We start from the raw sequence: 25,414 nt of genomic DNA, 5'->3' as shown, positions 1-25,414 counted from the left end.
ACACTCATTTTAAGTGTTTGACTTTGTGTTAATGTTTAAGAGACACTTTGAGTCTTCCCATCAAGTTATCATACCAACACAGAACTTCACTGACTAAATGGTCACAGGGGGTTTCGACCTAGAAACTAAACATCTAAAAAATAAATAAACAAAACGACTGAATACAGCATAACAAATCTTCCTTCCTGCTGCTGGTTCTCAGGAAAGGTTCTGAACAACTTAGTTGTTCTGAAGTAACAAGGCGATGGGAGACGGTGTGGGCTGAGAGGAGCAGTACTGAGTACCACTAGCTGTGCACTGGAGGTCCACCTGAGAGAGTCCAATGCTTGTTCTTGATCAAGCACCAAGCTCTCCTCACAACAGTCTGACCTCGCAGAGGGCTCATGGGAGCCATAGAGCATTGTGAGTAGCTGTGGCTGGGGCCGGCGTAGCGCTGCGTTCCATCTCTGCCACGCTCCGTCTAGGTTGGTATGATATCGTTAGTGCTCCATGAAACATTCATCCAAGGGCAGAGAAACTGGGTTTTCAACAGCAAAGAATATGAAAAACACAACCAGTACACATACACACACCAGGGTCCATGGCTAAACAAACAGGTCCGTGTTTCACAGTGGTAGAGGAGGTTTTTATAACCAATAGAGGTGCAGCTGACTGATAAATGATTCAGTGCCTGACTGAGCGTCTGACAGTCATACAGCTGTCCTCTCTGTATTCAGCACAGCCTCAAGCCCACAATCAGACCGCCAGTCAGTGGGACTGACTTTCACACTCCCTTATCTCCTGTCCAAACCCCCGAAAACAGACCAGGGAACTGGATAAAGGAAAGACTCAAAACTAACCAGGCATGAGATAATGCATTATCACACAGACAGGTATAGGCCCGAAGACAAGCACACAAATGAGAACCCACACCTACAAAACACTACAGGCTATACAGTGGGGCAAAAAAGTATTTAGTCAGCTACCAATTGTGCAAGTTCTCCCACTTAAAAAGATGAGGCCTGTATTTGTCATCATAGGTACACTTCAACTATGACAGACATAATGCAGAAGAAAAAAATCCAGAAAATCACATTGTAGGATTTTTTGCAAATTATGGTGGAAAATAAATATTTGGTCAAAAACAAAAGTTTATCTCAATACTTTGTTACATACCCTTTGTTGGCAATGACAGAGGTCAAACGTTTTCTGTAAGTCTTCACAAGGTTTTAACACACTGTTGTTGGTATTTTGGCCCATTCCTCCATGCAGATCTCCTCTAGAGCAGTGATGTTTTGGGGCTGTTGCTGGGCAACACAGACTTTCAACTCCCTCCAAAGATTTTCTATGGGGTTGAGATCTGGAGACTGGCTAGGCCACTCCAGGACCTTGAAATGCTTCTTACGAAGCCACTCCTACGTTGCCCGGGCGGTGTGTTTGGGATCATTGTCATGCTGAAAGACCCAGCCACGTTTCCTCTTCAATGCCCTTGCTGATGGAAGGAGGTTTTCACTCAAAATCTCACGATACATGGCCCCATTCATTCTTTCCTTTACACGGATCAGTCGTCCTGGTCCCTTTGCAGAAAAACAGCCCAAAAGCATGATGTTTCCACCCCCATGCTTCACAGTAGGTATGGTGTTCTTTGGATGCAACTCAGCTGAGTTTTTACTAAAAAGTTTGGTTTCATCTGACCATATGACATACTCCCAATCTTCTTCTGGATCATCCAAATGCTTTCTAGCAAACTTCAGACGGGCCTGGACATGTACTGGCTTAAGCAGGGGGACACGTCTGGTACTGCAGAATTTGAGTCCTTGGCGGCGTAGTGTGTTACTGATGGTAGGCTTTGTTACTTTGGTCCCTGCTCTCTGCAGGACATTCACTAGGTCCCCTGTGTGTTTCTGGGATTTTTGCTCACTGTTCTTGTGATCATTTTGACCCCACGGGGTGAGATCTTGCGTGGAGCCCCAGATCGAGGGAGATTATCAGTGGTCTTATGTCTTCCATTTCCTAATAATTGCTCCCACAGTTGATTTCTTCAAACCAAGCTGCTTACCTATTGCAGATTCAGTCTTCCCAGCCTGGTGCAGGTCTACAATTTTGTTTCTGGTGTCCTTTGACAGCTCTTTGGTCTTGGCCATAGTGGAGTTTGGAGTGTGACTGTTTGAGGTTGTGGACAGGTGTCTTTTATACCGATAACAAGTTCAAATAGGTGCCATTAATACAGGTAACGAGTGGAGGACAGAGGAGCCTCTTAAAGAAGAAGTTACAGGTCTGTGAGAGCCAGAAATCTTGCTTGTTTGTAGGTGACCAAATAATTGTTTTCCACCAAAATTTGCAAATAAATTAATTAAAAATCCTACAATGTGATTTTCTGGATTTTTTTTCTCATTTTGTCTGTCATAGTTGAAGTGTACCTATGATGAAAATTACAGGCCTCTCATATTTTTAAGTGGGAGAACTTGCACAATTGGTAGCTGACTAAATACTTTTTTGCCCCACTGTATACGCAGCAGCAGAATCGTCCATCCTTCTGGCCAATCCAGTCATGGCAGGCAGTTCACTGCAAGGCCAAACTCACCTTAGAGAGATTACAGTGGCAGGGTTCATGTTAGTTGACCTGTGGCATGCAGCTTAACATGTTAACTCCAGTCTGGGGTAGATGGATGAGCAGGACAATCACGCTGAACACACGCTCACTCACACAAACAAACGGGCAACCTGGCTGAATGGTGGCCTGGAATAATTCATGTAGGGGGTTCCCTTCTGAGTCAGACCACTGGTGTGTTGACTGTTTGCGAGGTGACGTAAAGGTGTAGCCCTCTCTCTGAACCATGCTGTCCTGTCCCCTTACTAAAAGGAATGCTCTACTGTAGCGGTTGTTTGTTTCAGTTAGCTAGGAACCTTTATTTGATCCCATGTCCTAGTGAGGTGAAATCTCTTCTAAGAGGGAAGCCGGTGCCCACTAATTGCCTTAGTCTCTTCCCTGGCACTGAACCTTTGGTGTATTCTGTACTGTACCATGGCACTGAACCCTTTTAGTATTCTGTACTGTACTGTCCCCTGGCACTGAACCCTTGGTGTATTCTGTACTGTACCCTGGCACTGAACCCTTGGTGTATTCTGTACTGTACCCTGACACTGAACCCTTGGTGTATTCTGTACTGTACCCTGGCACTGAACCCTTGGTGTATTCTGTACTGTACCCTGGCACTGAACCCTTGGTGTATTCTGTACTGTACCCTGGCACTGAACCCTTGGTGTATTCTGTACCCTGGCACTGAACCATTGGTGTATTCTGTACCCTGGCATTGAACCCTTGGTGTATTCTGTACTGTACCCTGGCACTGAACCCTTGGTGTATTCTGTACTGTACCCTGGCACTGAACCCTTGGTGTATACTGTACTGTACCCTGGCACTGAACCCTTGGTGTATTCTGTACTGTACCCTGGCACTGAACCCTTGGTGTATTCTGTACTGTACTGTACCCTGGCACTGAACCCTTGGTGTATTCTGTACTGTACTGTGGCACTGAACCCTTGGTGTATTCTGTACTGTACTGTACTCTGGCACTGAACCCTTGGTGTATTCTGTACTGTACCCTGGCACTGAACCCTTGGTGTATTCTGTACTGTACCCTGGCACTGAACCTTTGGTGTATTCTGTACTGTACCCTGGCACTGAACCCTTGGTGTATACTGTACTGTACCCTGGCACTGAACCCTTGGTGTATTCTGTACTGTACCCTGGCACTGAACCCTTGGTGTATTCTGTACTGTACCCTGGCACTGAACCTTTGGTGTATTCTGTACTGTACCCTGGCACTGAACCCTTGGTGTATACTGTACTGTACCCTGGCACTGAACCCTTGGTGTATTCTGTACTGTACCCTGGCACTGAACCCTTGGTGTACTCTGTACTGAACCCTTGGTGTACTCTGTACTGAACCCTTGGTGTATTCTGTACTGTACCCTGAAACTGAACCCTTGGTGTATTCTGTACTGTACCCTGGCACTGAACCCTTGGTGTATTCTGTACTGTACTCTGGCACTGAACCCTTGGTGTATTCTGTACCCTGGCACTGAACCCTTGGTGTATTCTGTACTGTACTCTGGCACTGAACCCTTGGTGTATTCTATACCCTGGTACTGAACCCCTGGTGTATTCTGTACTGTACCCTGGCACTGAACCCTTGGTGTACTCTGTACTGAACCCTTGGTGTATTCTGTACTGTACCCTGAAACTGAACCCTTGGTGTATTCTGTACTGTACCCTGGCACTGAACCCTTGGTGTATTCTGTACTGTACCCTGGCACTGAACCCTTGGTGTATACTGTACCCTGGCACTGAACCCTTGGTGTATTTTGTACTGTACCCTGGCACTGAACCCTTGGTGTATTCTGTACTGTACCCTGGCACTGAACCCTTGGTGTATACTGTACTGTACCCTGGCACTGAACCCTTGGTGTATTCTGTACTGTACCCTGGCACTGAACCCTTGGTGTATTCTGTACTGTACCCTGGCACTGAACCCTTGGTGTATACTGTACTGTACCCTGGCACTGAACCCTTGGTGTATTCTGTACTGTACCCTGGCACTGAACCCCTGGTGTATTCTGTACTGTACTCTGGCACTGAACCCCTGGTGTATTCTGTACCCTGGCACTGAACCCTTGGTGTATTCTGTACCCTGGTACTGAACCCTTGGTGTATTCTGTACTGTACCCTTGGTGTATTCTGTACTGAACCCTTGGTGTATTCTGTACTGTACCCTGAAACTGAACCCTTGGAGTATTCTGTACTGTACCCTGGCACTGAACCCTTGGTGTATACTGTACTGTACCCTGGCACTGAACCCTTGGTGTATACTGTACTGTACCCTGGCACTGGACCCTTGGTGTATTCTGTACTGTTCTCTGGCACTGAACCCTTGGTGTATTCTGTACTGTACCCTGGCACTGAACCCTTGGTGTATACTGTACTGTACCCTGGCACTGAACCCTTGGTGTATTCTGTACTGTACCCTGGCACTGAACCCTTGGTGTACTCTGTACTGAACCCTTGGTGTACTCTGTACTGAACCCTTGGTGTATTCTGTACTGTACCCTGAAACTGAACCCTTGGTGTATTCTCTACTGTACCCTGGCACTGAACCCTTGGTGTATTCTGTACTGTACTCTGGCACTGAACCCTTGGTGTATTCTGTACCCTGGTACTGAACCCTTGGTGTATTCTGTACTGTACCCTGGCACTGAACCCTTGGTGTACTCTGTACTGAACCCTTGGTGTATTCTGTACTGTACCCTGAAACTGAACCCTTGGTGTATTCTGTACTGTACCCTGGCACTGAACCCTTGGTGTATTCTGTACTGTACCCTGGCACTGAACCCTTGGTGTATACTGTACTGTACCCTGGCACTGAACCCTTGGTGTATTCTGTACTGTACCCTGGCACTGAACCCTTGGTGTATACTGTACTGTACCCTGGCACTGAACCCTTGGTGTATTCTGTACTGTACCCTGGCACTGAACCCTTGGTGTATTCTGTACTGTACCCTGGCACTGAACCCTTGGTGTATTTTGTACTGTACCCTGGCACTGAACCCTTGGTGTATTCTGTACTGTACCCTGGCACTGAACCCTTGGTGTATACTGTACTGTACCCTGGCACTGAACCCTTGGTGTATTCTGTACTGTACCCTGGCATTGAACCCTTGGTGTATACTGTACTGTACCCTGGCACTGAACCCTTGGTGTATTCTGTACTGTACCCTGGCACTGAACCCCTGGTGTATTCTGTACTTTACTCTGGCACTGAACCCCTGGTGTATTCTGTACCCTGGCACTGAACCCTTGGTGTATTCTGTACCCTGGTACTGAACCCTTGGTGTATTCTGTACTGTACCCTTGGTGTATTCTGTACTGAACCCTTGGTGTATTCTGTACTGTACCCTGAAACTGAACCCTTGGAGTATTCTGTACTGTACCCTGGCACTGAACCCTTGGTGTATACTGTACTGTACCCTGGCACTGAACCCTTGGTGTATACTGTACTGTACCCTGGCACTGAACCCTTGGTGTATTCTGTACTGTTCTCTGGCACTGAACCCTTGGTGTATTCTGTACTGTACCCTGGCACTGAACCCTTGGTGTATTCTGTACTGTACCCTGGCACTGAACCTTTGGTGTATTCTGTACTGTACCCTGGCACTGAACCCTTGGTGTATACTGTACTGTACCCTGGCACTGAACCCTTGGTGTATTCTGTACTGTACCCTGGCACTGAACCCTTGGTGTACTCTGTACTGAACCCTTGGTGTACTCTGTACTGAACCCTGAAACTGAACCCTTGGTGTATTCTCTACTGTACCCTGGCACTGAACCCTTGGTGTTTTCTGTACTGTACTCTGGCACTGAACCCTTGGTGTATTCTGTACCCTGGCACTGAACCCTTGGTGTATTCTGTACTGTACCCTGGCACTGAACCCTTGGTGTACTCTGTACTGAACCCTTGGTGTATTCTGTACTGTACCCTGAAACTGAACCCGTGGTGTATTCTGTACTGTACCCTGGCATTGAACCCTTGGTGTATTCTGTACTGTACCCTGGCATGTACTGTACCCTGGCACTGAACCCTTGGTGTATTCTGTACTGTACCCTGGCACTGAACCCCTGGTGTATTCTGTACTGTACCCTGGCATGTACATGTACTGTACAAAGCCTCAGGATTGCCCTATCGGGTACCTTGATCTAGCTGCTCATAGTGTTGGAGTGGAAGGAGGGGAGTGGTAGTGATGTGAGTGTGGGCATACAAAACGGCTTTTCTGTGAAGAGCCTCATAATCAGACACCCCTGCCTTGGCTGTGACGGAGGCGGAGTAAGATTGCATGCTCAACACAATACAAAGGTCACACAGGGAGGTGGAAACAGTCAACAGTTCAATCTTCACTTTTTATTTTTTTATTATACCTTTATTTAACCAGGTAGGCGGGTTGAGAACAGGTTATCATTTAAAAATGCGACCTGGCCAAGATAAAGCAAAGCAGTTCGACACATACAACAACAGAGTTACACATGGAGTAAAACAAACATATTCAATAATACAGTAGAAAAATAAGTATATACACACACAATGTGAGCAAGTGAGAGGCAAAAAAAGGCCATGGTGGCAAAGTAAATACACTATAGCAAGTAAAACACTGGAAAGGTTGATTTGCAGTGGAAGAATGTGCAAAGTACAGATATAAATAATGGGGTGCAAAGGAGCAAAATAAATAAATAAAGTAGGGAAAGAGATAGTTGTTTGGGCTAAATTATAGATGGGTTATGTACAGGTGCAGTAATCTGTGAGCTGCTCTGACAGCTGGTGCTTAAAGCTAGTGAGGGAGATAAGTGTTTCCAGTTTCAGAGATTTTTGTAGTTCGTTCCAGTCATTGGCAGCAGAGAACTGGAAGGAGAGGCGGCCAAAGTAAGAATTGGTTTTGGGGGTGACCAGAGAGATATACCTGCTGGAGCACGTGCTACAGGTGGGTGCTGCTATGGTGACCAGCGAGCTAAGGGGGTACTTTACCTAGCAGGGTCTTGTAGATGACCTGAAGCCAGTGGGTTTGGCGACGAGTATGATGCGAGGGCCAGCCAAAGAGAGCATACAGGTCACAGTGGTGGGTAGTATATGGGGCTTTGGTGACAAAACGGATGGCACTGTGAATTTATTGAGTAGGGTATTAGAGGCTATTTTGTAAATTACATTGCCGAAGTCGAGGATTGGTAGGATGGTCAGTTTTACAAGGGTATGTTTGGCAGCATGAGTGAAGGAAGCTTTGTTGCAAAATAGGAAGGCAATTCTAGATTTAACTTTGGATTGGATATGTTTGATGTGAGTCTGAAAGGAGAGCTTACAGTCTAACCAGACACCTAAGTATTTGTAGTTGTCCACATATTCTAAGTCAGAGCCGTCCAGAGTAGTGATGTTGGACAGGCGGGCAGGTACAGGCAGCGATCGGTTGAAGAGCATGCATTTAGTTTTACTTGTATTTAAGAGCAATTGGATGCCACGGAAGGAGAGTTGTATGGCATTGAAGCTCGTCTGGAGAGTTGTTAACACAGTGTCCAAAGAAGGGCCAGAAGTATACAGAATGGTGTCGTCTGCGTAGAGGTGGATCAGAGACGCACCAGCAGCAAGACAGACATCATTGATGTATACAGAGAAGAGAGTTGGTCCAAGAATTGAACCCTGTGGCACCCCCATAGAGACTGCCAGAGGCCCGGACAACAGACCCTCCGATTTGACACACTGAACTCTTATCAGAGAAGTAGTTGGTGAACCAGGCGAGGCAATCATTTGAGAAACCAAGGCTGTCGAGTCTGCCGATGAGGATGTGGTGATTGACAGAGTCGAAAGCCTTGGCCATGTCAATGAATACGGCTGCACAGTATCGTTTCTTATCGATGGCGGTTAAGATATTGTTTAGGACCTTGAGCGTGGCTGAGGTGCACCCATGGCCAGCTCTGAAACCAGATTGCATAGCAGAGAAGGTATGGTGGGATTCGAAATGGTCGGTAATCTGTTTGTTGACTTTCGAAGACCTTAGAATGGCAGGGTAGGATAGATATAAGTCTGTAGCAGTTTGGGTCAAGAGTGTCCCCCCCTTTGAAGAGAGGGAGGACCGCAGCTGCTTTCCAATCTTTGGGAATCTTAGATGACACGAAAGAGAGGTTGAACAGGCTAATAATAGGGGTGGCAACTATTTTGTCAGATAATTGTAGAAAGGGTCCAGATTGTCTAGCCCGGCTGATTTGTAGGGGTCCAGATTTTGCAGCTCTTTCAGAACTTCAACTGACTGGATTTGGGAGAAGGAGAAATGGGGAAGGCTTGGGCGAGTTGCTATGGGGGGTGCAGTGCTGTTGACCGGGGTAGGGGTAGCCAGGTGGAAAGCATGGCCAACCGTAGAAAAATGCTTATTGAAATTCTCAATTATAGTGGATTTAATCGGAGGTGACAGTGTTTTCTATCTTCAGTGCAGTGGGCAGCTGGGAGGTGGTGTTATTATTCTCCATTGACTTTACAGTGTCCCTGAACTTCTTTGAGTTAGTGTTGCAGGAAGCAAATTTCTGCTTGAAAAAGCTAGCCTTGGCTTTTCTAACTGCCTTTGTATATTGGTTTCTAGCTTCCCTGAAAAGTTGCATATCACGGGGGCTGTTCGATGCTAATGCAGAGCGCCATAGGATGTTTTGGTTAAGGGCAGTCAGGTCTGGAGAGAACCAAGGGCTATATCTGTTCCTGGTTCTAAATGTCTTGAATGGGGCATGCTTATTTAAGATGGTGAGGAAGGCATTTTAAAAACAAATAACCAGGCATCTTCTACTGACGGGATGAGATCAATATCCTTCCAGGATATCCCGGCCAGGTCGATTAGAAAGGCCTGTCTGATGAAGTGTTTCAGGGAGCGTTTGACAGTGATGAGTGGAGGTCGTTTGACCGCTGACCCATTACGGATGCAGGCAATGAGGCAGTGATCGCTGAGATCTTGGTTGAAAACAGCTGAGGTGTATTTAGAGGGCAAGTTGGTTAGGATGATATCTATGAGGGTGCCCGTGTTTATGGCTTTGGGGTGGTACCTGGTAGGTTCATTGATCATTTGTGTGAGATTGAGAGCATCAAGCTTAGATTGTAGGATGGCTGGGGTGTTAAGCATGTTCCAGTTTAGGTCGCCTCGTAGCACGAGCTCTGAAGATGGATGGGGGGCAATCAGTTCACATATGGTGTCCAGAGCACAGCTGGGGCAGATGGTGGTCTATAACAGGCGGCAACAGTGAGAGACGTTTTTAGAGAGGTGGATTTTTAAAAGTAGAAGTTCAAATTGTTTGGGTACAGACCTGGATAGTAGGACAGTAGATTGCAACACCGCCCCCTTTGGCCAATCTATCTTGTCTGAAAATGTTGTAGTTCGGGATGAAAATTTCAGAATTTTTGGTGGTCTTCCTAAGCCAGGATTCAGACACGGCTAGAACATCCGGGTTGGCAGAGTGTGCTAAAGCAGTGAATAAAACAAACTTAGGGAGGAGGAGGCTTCTAATGTTAACATGCATGAAACCAAGGCTATTACAGTTACAGAAGTCATCAAAAGAGAGCGCCCAGAGAACAGGAGTGGAGCTAGGCACTGCAGGGCCTGGATTAACCTCTACATCACCAGAGGAACAGAGGAGGAGTAGGATGAGGGTACGGCTAAAAGCTATGAGAATTGGTCATCTAGAACAGAGAGTAAAAGGAGGTTTCTGGGGACGATAAAATAGCTTCAATGTATAATGTACAGACAAAGGTATGGTAGGATGTGAATACAGTGGAGGTAAACCTAGGCATAGAGTGACGATGAGAGAGATAGTCTCTAGAAACATAATTGAAACCAGGTGATGTCATCGCATGTGTGGGTGGTGGAACTGAAAGGTTGGATAAGGTATAATGAGCAGGGCTATAGGCTCTACAGTGAAATAAGCCAATAAACACTAACCAGAACAGCAATGGACAAGGCATATTGACATTAAGGAGAGGCATGCTTCGTCGAGTGATCATAAGGGTGCAGTGAGTAGTGAGGTTGGTTGGGGTCACGGCGATTCAGACAGCTAGCCGGGCCATCGGTAGCAAGCTAGCATAAGATGGAGGTCTGTTATTAGCCACCTCGTGAGTTTCCGTCAGTAGATTAGTGGGGTTCCCTGTGGTTAGAGGGGATCAATCCAATTGGCAAAATAGATATAGTTATAGTGACCCAAGAAAAATTGTCCGATAGATCTATTCAGATAGCAGGAGATAAGACAGCTAACGATTAGCTGGCCGCTGATGGGCGTTCAGGTAACGTCGCGATGGAGGGGCCAGTTGGATAACTCCCTCGGGAAGATAACGTCGGTAGTCCAGTCGTGAAGGCCCAGTGGGGCTCTGCATTGGCAGTAAAACGGGTCCGGATAGGTGATTGTAGCCCAGGAGTGACTGATGGAACTCTTCAGCTGGCAAGCTCCAGAATAATTGACCGTTCTACCACAAGTCTGCACTCGTTCACACTGGATGTGAAAAGAAACAGACTGGTATAAGTCAATTTAAGTACATTTGGTAGAAGCTTCCTCCAACTCATGCTAGATAGAGAAAAATTGGGGGTGGGGTATGGAGGCTGAATGCCACCCTTGGTGTGCTTGCTCAGACGTCACATGTTCTCAGTCATAAGGGCGGTGCTCAACGGCTGGAACGGAGATCTGAATATATCTCAGAACTATCCAATCCAATCATTCAATCATTCCACTACTATTATTGGAATGCCGGTAATTCAGGGAAATGTTAGATGGACTGCCCAAAAAGGGTGAATGAATAAAGACGTGTACTGTTGTGCACCATCCTCTCAATCTCAATGTCTTCACAACAGACACTCACCTGGCCTGTTAATACTGCCCCCAGCCATAAGAAGTTGAGTAGCTTGGATAAATAAGATGCCCAGAGGTGCACAGAGTAAACTGCCTACAACTCAGTCCCAGTTGCTAATATATGCATATTATTAGTATATTTGGATGGAAAACTCTGAAGTTTCTAAAACTGTTTGAATGATGTCTGTGAGTATAACAGAACTCATATGGCAGGCAAAAACCTGATAAAAAAAATCCAACCAGGAAGTGGGAAATCTGAGGTTGGTTGTTTTTCAACTCATTCCCTATTGAAGATAGTGGGATATTGGTCATGTTGCACTTCCTAATGCTTCCACTAGATGTAAACAGTCTTTAGAACCTTGTTTGATGCTTCTACTTTGAAGTGGGGCAGAATGAGAGGGGAATGAGTCAGGGCTCTCCCAGAATGCCTTGAGCTCGTGACGCTCGTTCAAGTGAGAGTTAGCTCGCGTTCCATTGCATTTCTGAAGACAAAGGAATTGTCCGGTTGGAACATTATTTATGTTAAAAACATCCTAAAGATTGATTCTATACATCAATTCTATACATCGTTTGACATGTTTCTACAGACGGAACTTTTTGACATTGTCTGCTCCGAGTGAGCGCGCTTCGTGAGTTTGGATTCGTTTACAAAACACGCTAACAAAAGTAGCTATTTGGACATAATCGACATTGTCAAACAAAACAAACATTTAGTGTGTAACTGGGATTCCTGTGAGTGCATTCTGATGAAGATCATCAAATGTAAGTGAATATGTATAATGTTATTTCTGACTTCTGTTGACTGCACAAAATGGCGGATATCTTTTTGTCTTGTTTGGGCTCTGAGCGCCATACTCCGATTATTGCATGGCTTGCTCTTTTCCGTAAAGCTTTTTTAAAATCGGACACAGCGGTTGCATTAAGGAGCAGTGTATCTATAATTCCATGCATAACACTTGTATCTTTTATCAATGTTTATTATGAGTATTTCTGTAAATTGATGTGGCTCTCTGCAAAATCACCAGATGTTTTTGGAACTACTGAACATAACGCACCAATGTATACTGAGATTTTTTGATGTAAATATGAACTTTATCGAATAAAACATACATGTATTGTGTAACATGAAGTCCTATGAGTGTCATCTGATGAAGATCATCAAAAAAGTTAGTGATTAATTCTCTCTCTATTTCTGCTTTTTGTGACTCCTCTCTTTGGCTGGAAAAATGTTTTTCTGTTTCTTGGCTCTGACCTAACAATCGTTTGTGGTGCTTTCGCCGTAAAGCCTATTTGAAATCAGACACTGTGGTGGGATTAACAAGAAATGTATCTTTAAAATGGTGTGAAATACTTGTATGTCTGATGAATTTGAATTATGAGATGTCTGTTTTGAATTTGGCGCCCTACACTTTCACTGGCTGTTGTCATATCGATCCCATTAGCGGGATCTCAGCCCTAAGAAGTTTTAAACCACTTGATGTATCACGCTACACTCCAGAAAATGGCTGAGGAAAACGTTCAACATGGCTGAGGAAAACGTTCACATGAAGTTAACGTTAGCTGTGACTGCCTCCCACACAAGCAGCTCCTGCTGTTTCCATAGGGCTAATAATGTCATGACGCAGAGTGTAAGCAGTACAGTAGGGGGTATTCTGATCAGTCCCCCACACAAAACCTTCAGAAGACAGTGGTGAAGAAAGAAGGAAGGAATGTGTTGAAAAATGACAGGGCTCCTGGGATAGATTATTTTTAGGTCTCACAGCACCCTTTCACACACACAGCAGGCCACGGAGAAGGAGAGAGAGAGAGAATGAGAGAGGGTGAAGCACCTTTTCTAATAGCTGGGACAGTGACGCAACCACACACGATGAGAAAGATTGTGTGTGTTTCATTGTGTGTGTGTGTGCACGTATATGGATGTACATTTGCATGTATGTATGCAAGTAGAGTGTGCATGTGTCCCAGTTTAAAAGTGTTAGTTGGTGATAAGCTCGTCCGAGGCACATCGAAGGGTGGGAGGTGTACAAGACGAGCCGGCTCCAGAAAAGCTGCATGTTCCCCTTCATGTCCAGAGGCACTGAGTAATTATGAGCTCTGCTCTACACAGAGGCAGTGTTTTGTGACTGCTAACTGACATACTAGCCCATTCCACCCATCTGGTGTAGCTACTGGGAAACAATGTGAACACCTGCAGGGCTATCTCCAGAACAAGCAGTGAATGAAACAGTCCTCTGAAACAGACTGAACCAGGAAGTGACCGCTGCAGCCTGTTATCTCACCATTCCTGGGAGACCACAAACCTGCTAGCTGGAAATACAGATAGCAGAAACTAAGCTGTGTTATCACTAGAGGTCGACCGATGAAATATAAATAGATTTGTAATAATGACAATTACAACAATACTGAACAACAACACTTATTTTAAAATTAATATAATACATAAATAAAATCTATTTAATCTAAAAAAATAATGAGACATACTCAATTTGGTTTAAATAATGCAAAAACACAGTGTTGGGGAAGAAAGTAAAATTGCAATATGTGCCATGTAAAAAAGCTAACGTTTTAAGTTCCTTGCTCAGAACATATGAAAGCTGGTGGTTCAATATTCCCAGTTGAGAAGTTTTAGGTTGTAGTTATAGGAATTATGATGCGTCGACTATTTCTCTCTATACCATTTATTTTTCATATACCTTTGACTATTGGATGTTCTAATAGGCACTTTAATATTGCCAGCCTAATCTCAGGAGTTGAAAAACAGAGCTGGGCTTCAAGCATTGCTAACAGCTGCTAGCAAACGCAGTAACGTTTGAATGAATGCTTACAAGCCTGCTGCTGCCTACCACCACTCAGTCAGACTGCTATATCAAATCAGAGACTTAATTATAATAAACACAGAAATCTGAGCCTTTGGTCATTAATATGGTCAAACCCAGAAACTCATTTCGAAAACAAAAGGTTTATTCTTTCAGTGAAATACGGAACCGTTCCGTATTTGATGGAACGGGTGGCAACCCTAAGTCTAAATATTGCTGTTACACTGCACAACCTTCAATGTTATGTCATAATTATGTAAAATTCTGGCAAATTAATTACGGTCTTCACACAGTTCGCAACGAGCCAGGCGGCCCAAACTGTTGCATATACACTGACTCTGCGTGCAATGAACGCAAGAAAAGTGACACAATTTCCCTAGTTAATATTGCCTGCTAACATGAATTTATTTTATCCAAATATGCAGGTTAAAAAAAATATACTTTTGTGCATTGATTTTAAGAAAGGCATTGATGTTTATGGTAAGGTACATTCGAAAAACGATTGTGCTTTTTTTAAATCACCACCCGTTTGGCGATGTAGGCTGTGATTCGATGATATATTAACAGGCACCGCGTTGATTACATGCAACGCAGGGCAAGCTAGGTAACCTAGTAATATCAACCATGGTAGTTAACAAGTGATTGTGAAGATTGATTGTTTTTTTATAAGATAAGTTTAATGCTAGCTAGCAACTTAGCATGGCTCCTTGCTGCACTCGCGTAACAGGTGGTCAGCCTGCCACACAGTTTCCTCGTGGAATGCAATGTAATCGGCGTCCAAAATCGCCAATTACCGACTGTTATGAAAACTTGAAAATCGGCCCTAATTAATCGGCCATGTCGGTTAAATCGATCGACCTCTAGTTATCACCCAAAGTAATTGTTTCCAAAACATAAAATGGTGCCATTATGAAAGAGAAACTAGGGTCTACTTGAATTTGTAAGTCGCTCTGGATAAGAGCGTCTGCTAAATGACTTAAATGTAAATGTAACAGAATAGGACTGACATGATTTAAGCCGGGGGGTGGGTTAAACAGACATGAATATCATCATTTGACAGGAAAGTGACATGCAAATGATGTTGTACATACACAAAAAAACACATCTTCTAAAGAAACATGGTAGCCTATGTGACAAGAGTCCAGTAGCTTTGGGATTAGAAGGTAGGTAACAGTATAGCAGAGATAGGTCTAGCTGTATTGCAGCTCCCAAAAGAACCTCTACTCTACAGTCTGCTCTGCCTGCCTCCGCCTGAGGTGCTGCTGGTGTCCGTTACACAAGAGGACGATACCCCCTTCACTGGGAGTGAATACACACAAAGGTCAGGACTCAGTACCGCTCCCGTGACAAAGGGGAGAGAAGGAGGACAGAGCTGGCAGAATAAATACACAGTCCTGTACTGTCGGTTTGTGAACTGAAGAGGACAGAGAGGATTTTGCCCTGTTGGGAGGGTGAAGGTCATCTTAGTTAAGAGACATGTGGTAACATGGACTGCCAGTCCCAAAATCAGTAAGACTATCTACCATCTGAAATAGAAACAGCAGATTATATGGGTGAGGGGGGGGGGGGGGGTGAGAGAGACAAGCTCCTGGCCATCATTCCCCAAATAAAGCATTTTGGATTAACCAAAAACCAGACAGCAGCCCTTCTCTTAGATGTATGCACATCTTTTCTATCTCTTCATATTAACCTCTAGGTTTGTGTTTTGCCGAGATGTGATTTGGAAAAACTCCTTGGTGATCATATCAGTCAAAGTCAGAGATAGCTGGAGACTACAATCGGCTGGATTTAATAACCCAATAACCATCAACTCATCCCACATACAGACAGGCACAGAGTCAGCCTAGGACAGAATACTAAACATTTGGTAGGAATAGGTGGGGGCCTGTGAGAAGTAGTAGCTTGCTGCAGGCTGATATAACACTTTAGGCCTGGTTACCAGAGAACACCCTCTGTCTTCCAGTAGGCTATCCCTGCATCATGCTGGTGTACAGTGCCAAGCCAGACTACAACACTGCTCTCAATGTCCCAGCCAGTGTGGGAAATACAATGTTTTCTAACAAGATTCCAGCAGTCAGGATGTTAAGATATTCCTGTAATCCAAAACCCCACACAGAGACTTCATTGGGCGATTCCTCCCTTAAAAAAACTTTTGATCATGCAGGAAAACACGTCACAGGTCAGTTCTTTACTACGAGCATCAACAGGTTTGTTGAGTTGGGCGTGACACTCGACTTACCTGGAAAGCAGAAGCCAGATCTGTTCGTATTCTATCCAACTCCTCTGACTGACATTGTCATGTCATGTCATTCAATAATTGGTCAATTAATGGCATGACAACAACAACAAAAAAAATCAGATGAGTTGGCTAAAGCACTACAGATTGGGCGACCAGGCTAACGCTAGATCTCTTATGAACTTTTAATGTACAGTAGACTAAAGAGTGTGACGTACCTTCCATGTGCGTGGAAGTCAAGCTGCAGGACCTTGTCCTCGTGGGAGACGGCCCTCTTGGCTCTCTGGTGGTTGCTGTGCAGGGCCTCGGTGTCGTAGGACAGGCCCTCATAGTGGCGAATGTACTTGTTCAGAGGGTTTCCATGCTGACCTGCAGGAACAGAGGTGAAAAAAGGCTTTTAATGGCCAATTAAAATGTCCAACAACTCCTTCCTGATCGGCATGGAGTGCAGTGACAAAACTTCAGAACAGCACTACCTCAAAACGTCTATAAGGACTTATTTTAAACCCGAGAGAGACCATGACACATAATTCCTCATTATGAAAGCTTTAGCCTTCCCTAGATTCACAAGTATGTTATGAATAATACAACAGCAGGCTGTGTGAATTTCTCTCATTCTCACCATTGATTTAGACTTACTGTGTGTGTGTTTTCCATTTCATCCTTCCTTGGATAAAGATCTATTTTTGGAACTAAAAGCAGTTGCACTTTTGAAGGACACCTGCGCCAACAAGATAGTACAAAAACTACAGAGGCCAAATGGTTATTTTCAGCTTAATATTTGGTTCATTCACTTCTCCCATTCCATCTAAAACTGCTGCAGCAATGGTTAAAACAATCAATTAAAACAATCAATTAAAACAATTGGCTACTGCAAACACACTTTGAATGCATTCTTTGAGGGTATGTTAGATATTTAGTGTTGAAATGCTGAGGGGGAAAACACCTTCCACAAGTTGAGTATGATAAGCACAAGACTGCAGTGTGCTGCCAATGATATCCCCACTCCCTTCCCATCATAGGTACCTAGAGTGATTCCCATCAAGAACAGCTAGCTAGACACCCTTTACTCTACTGACTCAGACCACTTTATTATCTGACAAACACCATTCTCATAATTTCCGGCTCCTAGCAGGGGTTCCAGGCATCTCTACACTGATGTGATCCAATCCCCAGCCTCATCTTCCCTCCACCTGCTCTCAGAAACACATTACAGCAGAGAAACTCCACCAACACAGGAAAATTGCCATTTGTCAAACTTCAGAGAGAAGATTTTTTGTTTCCCTCTAAATTTCGTGGGATATTTTTTTGAAATACATTTTAAAAACACCCGATCATTTTAACTTCTTCTTGCTGGGGTGCGGTATTGAGTAGTTTGGGTGAATAAGGTGCCCAGAATAAACTGCCTGCTACTCAGGCCCAGAAGCTAAGATATGCATATTATTAGTCGATAGAAAACACTCTGAAGTTTCTAAAACTGTTTGAACGATGTCTGTGAGTATAACAGAACTCATATGGCAGGCAAAAACCAGAGAAAAAAAATCCAACCAGGAAGTGGGAAATCTGAGGTTTGTAGTTTTTCAACTCTTTGCCTATCCAAGATTGTCAATTTGGTCCGATTGCACTCTAAGGCTTCCACTAGATGTCAACAGTCTTTAGAACCTTGTTTGAGGCTTCTACTGTGAATGAGGAGAGAATGAGAGCTGTTTCAACCAGGTGTCTGGCAGAAGGCCATGAGCTGGACACTCACGTGGCCATGAGAGCGACCTGCGTTCCATTGCATTTCTAAAAGACAAAGGAATTGTCCGGTTGGAACATTATTTAAGATTTGTGTTAAAATAATCCTAAATAGTTGATTCTATACATCGTTTGACATGTTTCTATGAACTGTAACGGAACTTTTTGACTTTCTCTGGACCTAGCCTCTTGAATTTGGATTTGTGAACTAAAACGTGCAAACAAAAAGGAGGTATTTGGACATAAATGGATTTTATCGAACAAAACAAAATAAACATGTGGAACTGGGATTTCTGGGAGTGCATTCTTATGAAGATCAAAGGTAAGTGAATATTTATAATGCTATTTCTGACTTCTGTTGACTCCACAACATGGCGGGTAACTGTATGGCTCGTTTTGTGTCTGAGCGCCGTACTCAGATTATTGCATGGAGTGCTTTTTCCGTAAAATGTTTTGGAAGCAAAACATTACTGAACATAATGCGCCAATGTAAACTGAGATTTTTGGATATAAATATGAACTTCATCGAACAAAGCATACATGTATTGTGTAACATGAAGTCCTACAAGTGTCATCTGATGAAGATCAAAGGTTAGTGATTAATTCGCTCTCTATTTCTGATTTTTGTGACTCCTCTCTTTGGCTGGAAAAATGGCTGTGTTTTTCTTGGTACTGACCTAACAATCGTTTGGTGTGCTTTCGTCGTAAAGCCCTTTTGAAATCGGACACTGTGGTGGGATTAAGAACAAGTTTATCTTTAAAATGGTGTAGAATACTTGTATGTTTGAGGAATTTTAATTATGAGATTTCTGTTTGAATTTGGCGCCCTGCACTTTCACTGGCTGTTGTCATATCAATCCCTTTAATGTAAATTTCAGCCGTAAGAAGTTCATTTGATGTACTGTGGGGGGGGGGATAGCCTAATTCATATGTTCGCTTCACACGACACCAACGCCGTCATCAAGTTTGCTGACAATCAGGCTGTCGATGCCCCCTTGTGTGGCCGTCATGCCCTAACCCTAACCGTTGCTGCAAAAGTGACCGTTGTGCCTTTGGGCTGAATATAATGATTATAAATTCCCTTCTTCCGGCTGCTAATCACCGCGCTCCGAAGCACCTCACTCACATGGCTCGCTCAAATATCTCAATTCTTATTAACCAATGAACGGCACGTGATCGGGTCCTTCTCACAGGCATTGCAGCTCCGAAGTAGGCTACTAGGGAAGACACACAATAGGCATGCTGCAGTGCGCGTCCCTCTTATCAAATTCCGAGGCGCATATTGAAGATGTTAGAAGAACTGTTCACATTAACCGTTCGTCAGCCAACAAGAATGAATTAAGAACAGCAAAATCACTAGCCTATCTCAATCTACTATCCCCCATGGGAAGAAAAGTTCACCTATTCTATTGGTCAGCTTGTCCTGTGCAATAAATAAATATTCCAAAACGTACTCTGGGACCGTTTTGAGACGCGATAGAGCCCAATTTAATACAACCACTATACATCAATTTTTTTTTAAGAAATTAGGCTGATGCAATAGGTAAGAAGGTATAGATTAAAAATGTTGATAGCCTAATAGTTTATTTCTTCATTATAAGCGCAGCAATTCACACATGGCAGTAGGCTATTGGCGCAAATGTTCCAAAATGCAATTAGAGGGAAAACACCGTTCTCAAAGTGCAAATGCTAGCGGTTTCACATGACAGAAATGAAAATATGAATTTAGAAAGAGGTAAGATCAAAGACACAACAAGCATGGTTTGGTAATATGAATAGAATTGTGACTTTGGCTGCTGGACAAGGAAAGAAAGTTGAGAACATGAGAACGTGTTAAACGAAACCCCGTAACATTCCTATGGTCAGAACACAGTAAGAGATGCTTCATAAAATGAAAAGAAAAATAACTTCCAGATTTGAAACAATAAATTTATGGTAAAATAGTTGCAATTTTCTATGGACGCAGTCAACATTTTGTAAGGTGGGTGATGTTGCAGTGTGCAACAAGCACTGTCACCTCTCTCCTATCTGAAGGAACAGTGCCTGAAGTATGTCAACAGAATCATGCCAATAGATATTATTAATGATCCTATATTATATTTGCCAAACATGACTGGCGTTTAGCACACACACACACACAATTAAGTCATTAAAATTTGGCTACATTTTTCAATGTCAGTATTGGTCTGGACATGACAGCCTATGTGCATTGGCTACAGCCTATCACCAACACTTTAACATGTTGGCATGAGCATGTTTTCAATTTCATCCTTCCTTGGATAAAGAGGTTACTTCCTCAAGCACTGTTTTTGGGACTAAGAATAGCTTCACTTGTGAAGGACACCCACAAGATACTACAGAGACCCAATGGTTATTTTCAGCTAAATATTTGTTATATTCACTTTTCCCATCCCATCTAAAACTGCTGCAGCAATAGTAAAAACAATCAATTGAAACAATTGGCTACCGCAAACACATTTTGAATGCATTCTTTGAGGGTGTATTAGATATTTACAGTGTTAATGCTGGGGGTAAAAACACCTTCCACAAGCACAAGACTGCAGTGTGCTGCCAATGATATCCCCACTTCCCATCATAGGGACTTGAAGTCGACCGATTATGATTTTTCAACGCCGATACAGATTATTGGAGGACCAAAAAAGACAATACTGATTAAAAAAAATAAAAAAAAATATAAAAAAAAAATCGGCCGATTTTTATTTATTTATTTGTAATAATGAGAATTACAACAATACTGAATGAACACTTATTTTAACTTAATATAATACACCAGTAAAAATCTATTTAACCTCATAAATAATGAAACATGTTCAATTTGGTTTAAATAATGCAAAAACAAAGTGTTGGAGAAGTAAAAGTGCAATATGTGCCATGTAAAAAAGCTAACGTTTAAGATCCTTGCTCAGAACATGAGAACATATGAAAGTTGGTGGTTCCATTTTAACATGAGACTTCAATATTCCAAGGTAAGAGGATGTAGGTTGTAGTTAATTTAGTATTTATAGGACTATTTCTCTCTATACCATTTGTATTTCATATACCTTTGACTATTGGATGTTCTTATTAGAGGTTGACCGATTAATCGGAATGGCCGATTTCCAGTTTCCATAACAATCGGAAATCTGTATTTTTGGGCGGCGATTAAAAAAAAAAAAAAAAAACTTTTTTTATACCTTTATTTAACTAGGCAAGTCAGTTAAGAACACATTCTTATTTTCAATGACGGCCTAGGAACGGTGGGTTAACTGCCTTGTTCAGGGGCAGAACGACAGATTTTCACGTTGTCAGCTCAGGGGATACAAACTTGCAACCTAACAGTTAACTAGTCCAACGTAATAATGACCTGCCTCTCTCTCGTTGCACTCCACAAGGAGACAGCCTGTTACGCGAATGCAGTAAGCCAATGTAAGCTGCTAGCTAGCATTTTTTTATTTTTTTATTTTTCAGTTTTTGATTTGTTAAAAAAGTTTGAAATATCCAATAAATGTCGTTCCACTTCATGATTGTGTCCCACTTGTTGTTGATTCTTCACGAAAAAATACAGTTTTATATCTTTATGTTTGAAGCCTGAAATGTGGCAAAAGGTCGCAAAGTTCAAGGGGGGCGAATACTTTCGCAAGGCACTGTATATGCAACGCAGGACACGCTAGATAAACTAGTAATATCAACCATGTGTTGTTATAACTAGTGATTATGATTTTTTTTAATAAGAGAAGTTTAATGTTAGCGGCAACGTACCTTGGCTTCTACTGCATTCGCATAACAGGCAGGCTCCTCGTGGAGTGCAATGAGAGACAGGTGGTTAGAGCGTTGGACTAGTTAACTGTAAAGTTGCAAGATTGCATCCCCGAGCTGACAAGGTGAAAATCTGTCATTCTGCCCCTGAACAAGGCAGTTAACCCACCGTTCCTAGGCCGTCATTGAAAATAAGAATGTGTTAACTGACTTGCCTAGTTAAAAAGGTATATAAAAACAAATAAAACAAATAATTTTAAAAAATATCGGCAAAATCGGCACCCAAAGATGTCGATTTCCAATTGTTATGAAAACTTGAAAATCGTCCCTAATTGATCAGCCATTACGATTAATCGGCCGACCTCTAGTATGTGACCAATAAAATTTGATTTGACAATCTTATCCATTTATTTCCACCAATCATTTGTGTCAGTGCAGTACATGTTGAGTGGTCTTCTCTATAAGCATGCTGAAAGTCTGTCACGACTAAGACATGAAAAAGAAGCTAGATGTTTCCAGTTCTTTAGAATTCTCCTTACAGTGATTGCGGTTGAAATGAATGAGGAAAACTCCTTAACAGTTTGCGCAAAGCAATCCTGCAGAGTAAAGAAAGGAGAAATCACTAAAAACTTTGTAGTCATCAGCAGCGTTAGATGGAGTGCTCTCCCGGAGGCAGCAGCAGCGCGGCCCCTGCTTCCACCTGCTCGGCTGTGATAAAACTCTCCACTTATCTAGTTCTGACTAGGGGATAAGCACTGCTCATTAAGAGTGGGACACTGACATGCATCGCAATTCCACACGAGACTACGCTCTCTCTCCTGGGCGTCTGTCACTGTGTGGTACCCTGTTACATTACAAGAGAGTGAGGGGACATTAATGTAGAAACAGGAGGCTTTTAAAGAGCTTTTAGATGCAACGGTCACACTTTTAGCAATCAGCACAAGATGGAAGCAGCCATCATTTATTCATTCAGTTCTTTTTCAGGTTCAAATTAAAGCTAGTCCCATAGTGACAGCACACTGGCTCCTGCGCATATGTAGCTCAGCTGTTGGCTGACTGATGCCATGCTGGCTGGTTGCAGTGTTAGGGCCTTATTGAGACAGTCTACTATACTGGCTGATGCTAGCTGAGAATAGTCCTCTGCCCAGACAGCTTGGCAACACTGGGCAAATGGTCAAACAGCTCCTCTCACTAGTCAGTCCGGACAGTAGGGCTAGACTGTGTGTGTCCTGTCTGGCGTTTCCAGAGCTGCCCATTGGTGGGAATATGATCCCACTTCATTCACACTGAGGGTCTTAGGATCCTGCCGAAGTGGAAAATACAGCCTCTTCCCTGACAGCTGTGTACTATCAGAGTTGAGAGTGTTTAAACATTTGAATTTGAAAAAGGCTCAAGAAATGAGAAAAAAATAAAATAAATGACATCTGCTAGATGAACACAAAAACACTTTTTAAGTGAAGAACAGAGTGGCAAAGGAACAATGCTTTTCTATGAAGGGAGAGCATTGACAACAGACCATTTTATCTGGGGAAAATAATCCTCCAGAATGCATCTGTAGACTAGAAGTAGATCTGAGGAGATTTTATGAATAAACAGCTGAAAAAAAGATTATCCTTAAAAAAGGAGGGATATGTAAAAAAAATTAAAAAATACAATAAAAGTAAGCTGTTGCCAGTTTTGTGAAAAAATAAATGCTTAACGTTAAAACAAGAGGTTGGCGAGAGCCGAGGCAGGTATGAATGTCTCCCAGACGGTCCCAAGCCTGGTAAATGAGCAAATCAACCCAGTCTCCAAGCTCTCCGCTCATGAAGCCCTCAGTTTGCAAGTCAAGAGTACGGTTAAGTGTGACAGTGGAGAAAACTGTGGAGGCAAAGCATAATCCTGAGAGGAGAGAACTCCGCTGCATAAAGACAGGCTCAGATTTAGACATAGGCCATCAATTTCATTAAAGCGCTGTGACACTGAGATGCTAAAGAGCACGCTCTGGCAGTGTGCCTCCACACAACTCTGGGTAATGAAGACAGAGCATGGTCAGGGAGGACCTGGCTCTCACAGTGACACCAGGGCAGCGGCTCAACTCTACCACGAAGCGCGGTAGCCACGCTAAATAGGCTTACACACACACACAGCTGGAGCGCGAGAATCACCGCCACACAGAACAGCATATCCACCAAGCCTTATCATTGGTCCACTCCTCGTCGACAAAGGCTTTAAAGAATGGTCAGATACAAACAGTCAAACACACCTGAGGATAGGAGCCAAATGAGTTGCTGTTTAAGCAGTCCACCTGATAGCTGGCTGTATACTGGTTAGCTGACAGTCATGAAAACAATACGCATGCTTCAATGGGGCAGAAGGCCATGTTGTTGTGATTCTGGATGGCCAGATAGCTAGCAACAATGACAAGAAGCTGCCATGTGGGAATCATAGGTGGTCTTTTCAGCAAGTTTTATCTTCATACCATGTCTTGTTTTGAGATGGTTTTACTGATGTCACATCTATGCTAATATGGCTAAAATTCACTAGCTAGCTAACCAACAAACTGTAACGTTGTATTTGAGAGACAACAAGCTCATTGTGCAAATGTGTTTTCAATGAACATTAGAGACTAAATATAGTTTTACATGCTGTTAATAATCTAAGCCAACCCTGGTCTGTCTTTCCCCATAGCTGACCGCGCACTGGTTTTGTTGCTGAACAACCAACCTGTATATAACGTCATAAGCAAGTAGACTACGAAGACGCAATACAAAAAACATATTCAAAAGAAATTGGCTGAGATGACTGGTTCCTTTCAGAGATTCTCACAGCTGTTGATGTGTTAGCCTACTACCTGAGAAGCTATTTTAAAAACACCATTAACCTTCCGCTAGTGGAACCCCCCCGCAACAGCCAATGAAAGTACAGGGGGCCAAATTCAAAACAAAAATCTCATACTTAAAATTCCTCAAGCATACAAGTATTTTACACCATTTTAAAGATAAAATTCGTATTAATCCAGCCACAGTGTCTGATTTCAAAAACGATTTACAGCGAAAGCACCAAAAACGATTATGTTAGGTCACCACCAAGCCACAGAAAAACACAGCCATTTTTTCCAGCCAAAGAGAGGAGTCACAAAAAGCAGAAATAGAGATAAAATTAAATCACTAACATTTGATGATCTTCATCAGATGACACTCAAAGGACTTCATGTTACACAATACAGGCGTTGTTTGATAAAGTTCATATTTATATTAAACAAATCAGAGTTTACATTGGCGCTTTACGTTCAGTAGTTCTAAAACATGCGGTGATATTGCAGAGAGCCACATCAATTTACAGAAATACTCATAATAAACATTGATAAAGATACGACTATTACACATGGAACTTTAGCTAAACTTCTCCTTAACTTATGGCTGGGGGGCAGTATTGAGTAGCTTGGATGAATAAGTTGCCCAAAGTAAACGGCCTGCTCCTCAGTCTCAGTTGCTAATA

The 25,414-nt window shown here is 43.1% G+C and overlaps 1 protein-coding gene across 2 annotated transcripts in view; it reads right to left on the bottom strand.

Annotated features, from left to right (window-relative positions):
• The window catches only part of LOC135549149 (disintegrin and metalloproteinase domain-containing protein 10-like), a 105,411-nt gene that overhangs the window by 64,856 nt on the left and 15,141 nt on the right, over window positions 1–25,414 (bottom strand). For both annotated transcript variants that reach the window (XR_010456950.1, XM_064979197.1), the window contains exon 2: window positions 16,660–16,810. Coding sequence is in view for 1 of the 2 variants with exons in the window: in XM_064979197.1 (XP_064835269.1) it covers window positions 16,660–16,810 (151 nt within the window). In the remaining variant the exon portion in view is untranslated. The remainder of the gene's footprint in view (window positions 1–16,659; window positions 16,811–25,414) is intronic.

This window comes from Oncorhynchus masou, chromosome 1 (assembly GCF_036934945.1).
Source record: "Oncorhynchus masou masou isolate Uvic2021 chromosome 1, UVic_Omas_1.1, whole genome shotgun sequence".
NCBI classification, from domain to species: Eukaryota; Metazoa; Chordata; class Actinopteri; order Salmoniformes; family Salmonidae; genus Oncorhynchus; species Oncorhynchus masou.
This window is presented reverse-complemented; position numbering and strand designations above follow the sequence as displayed.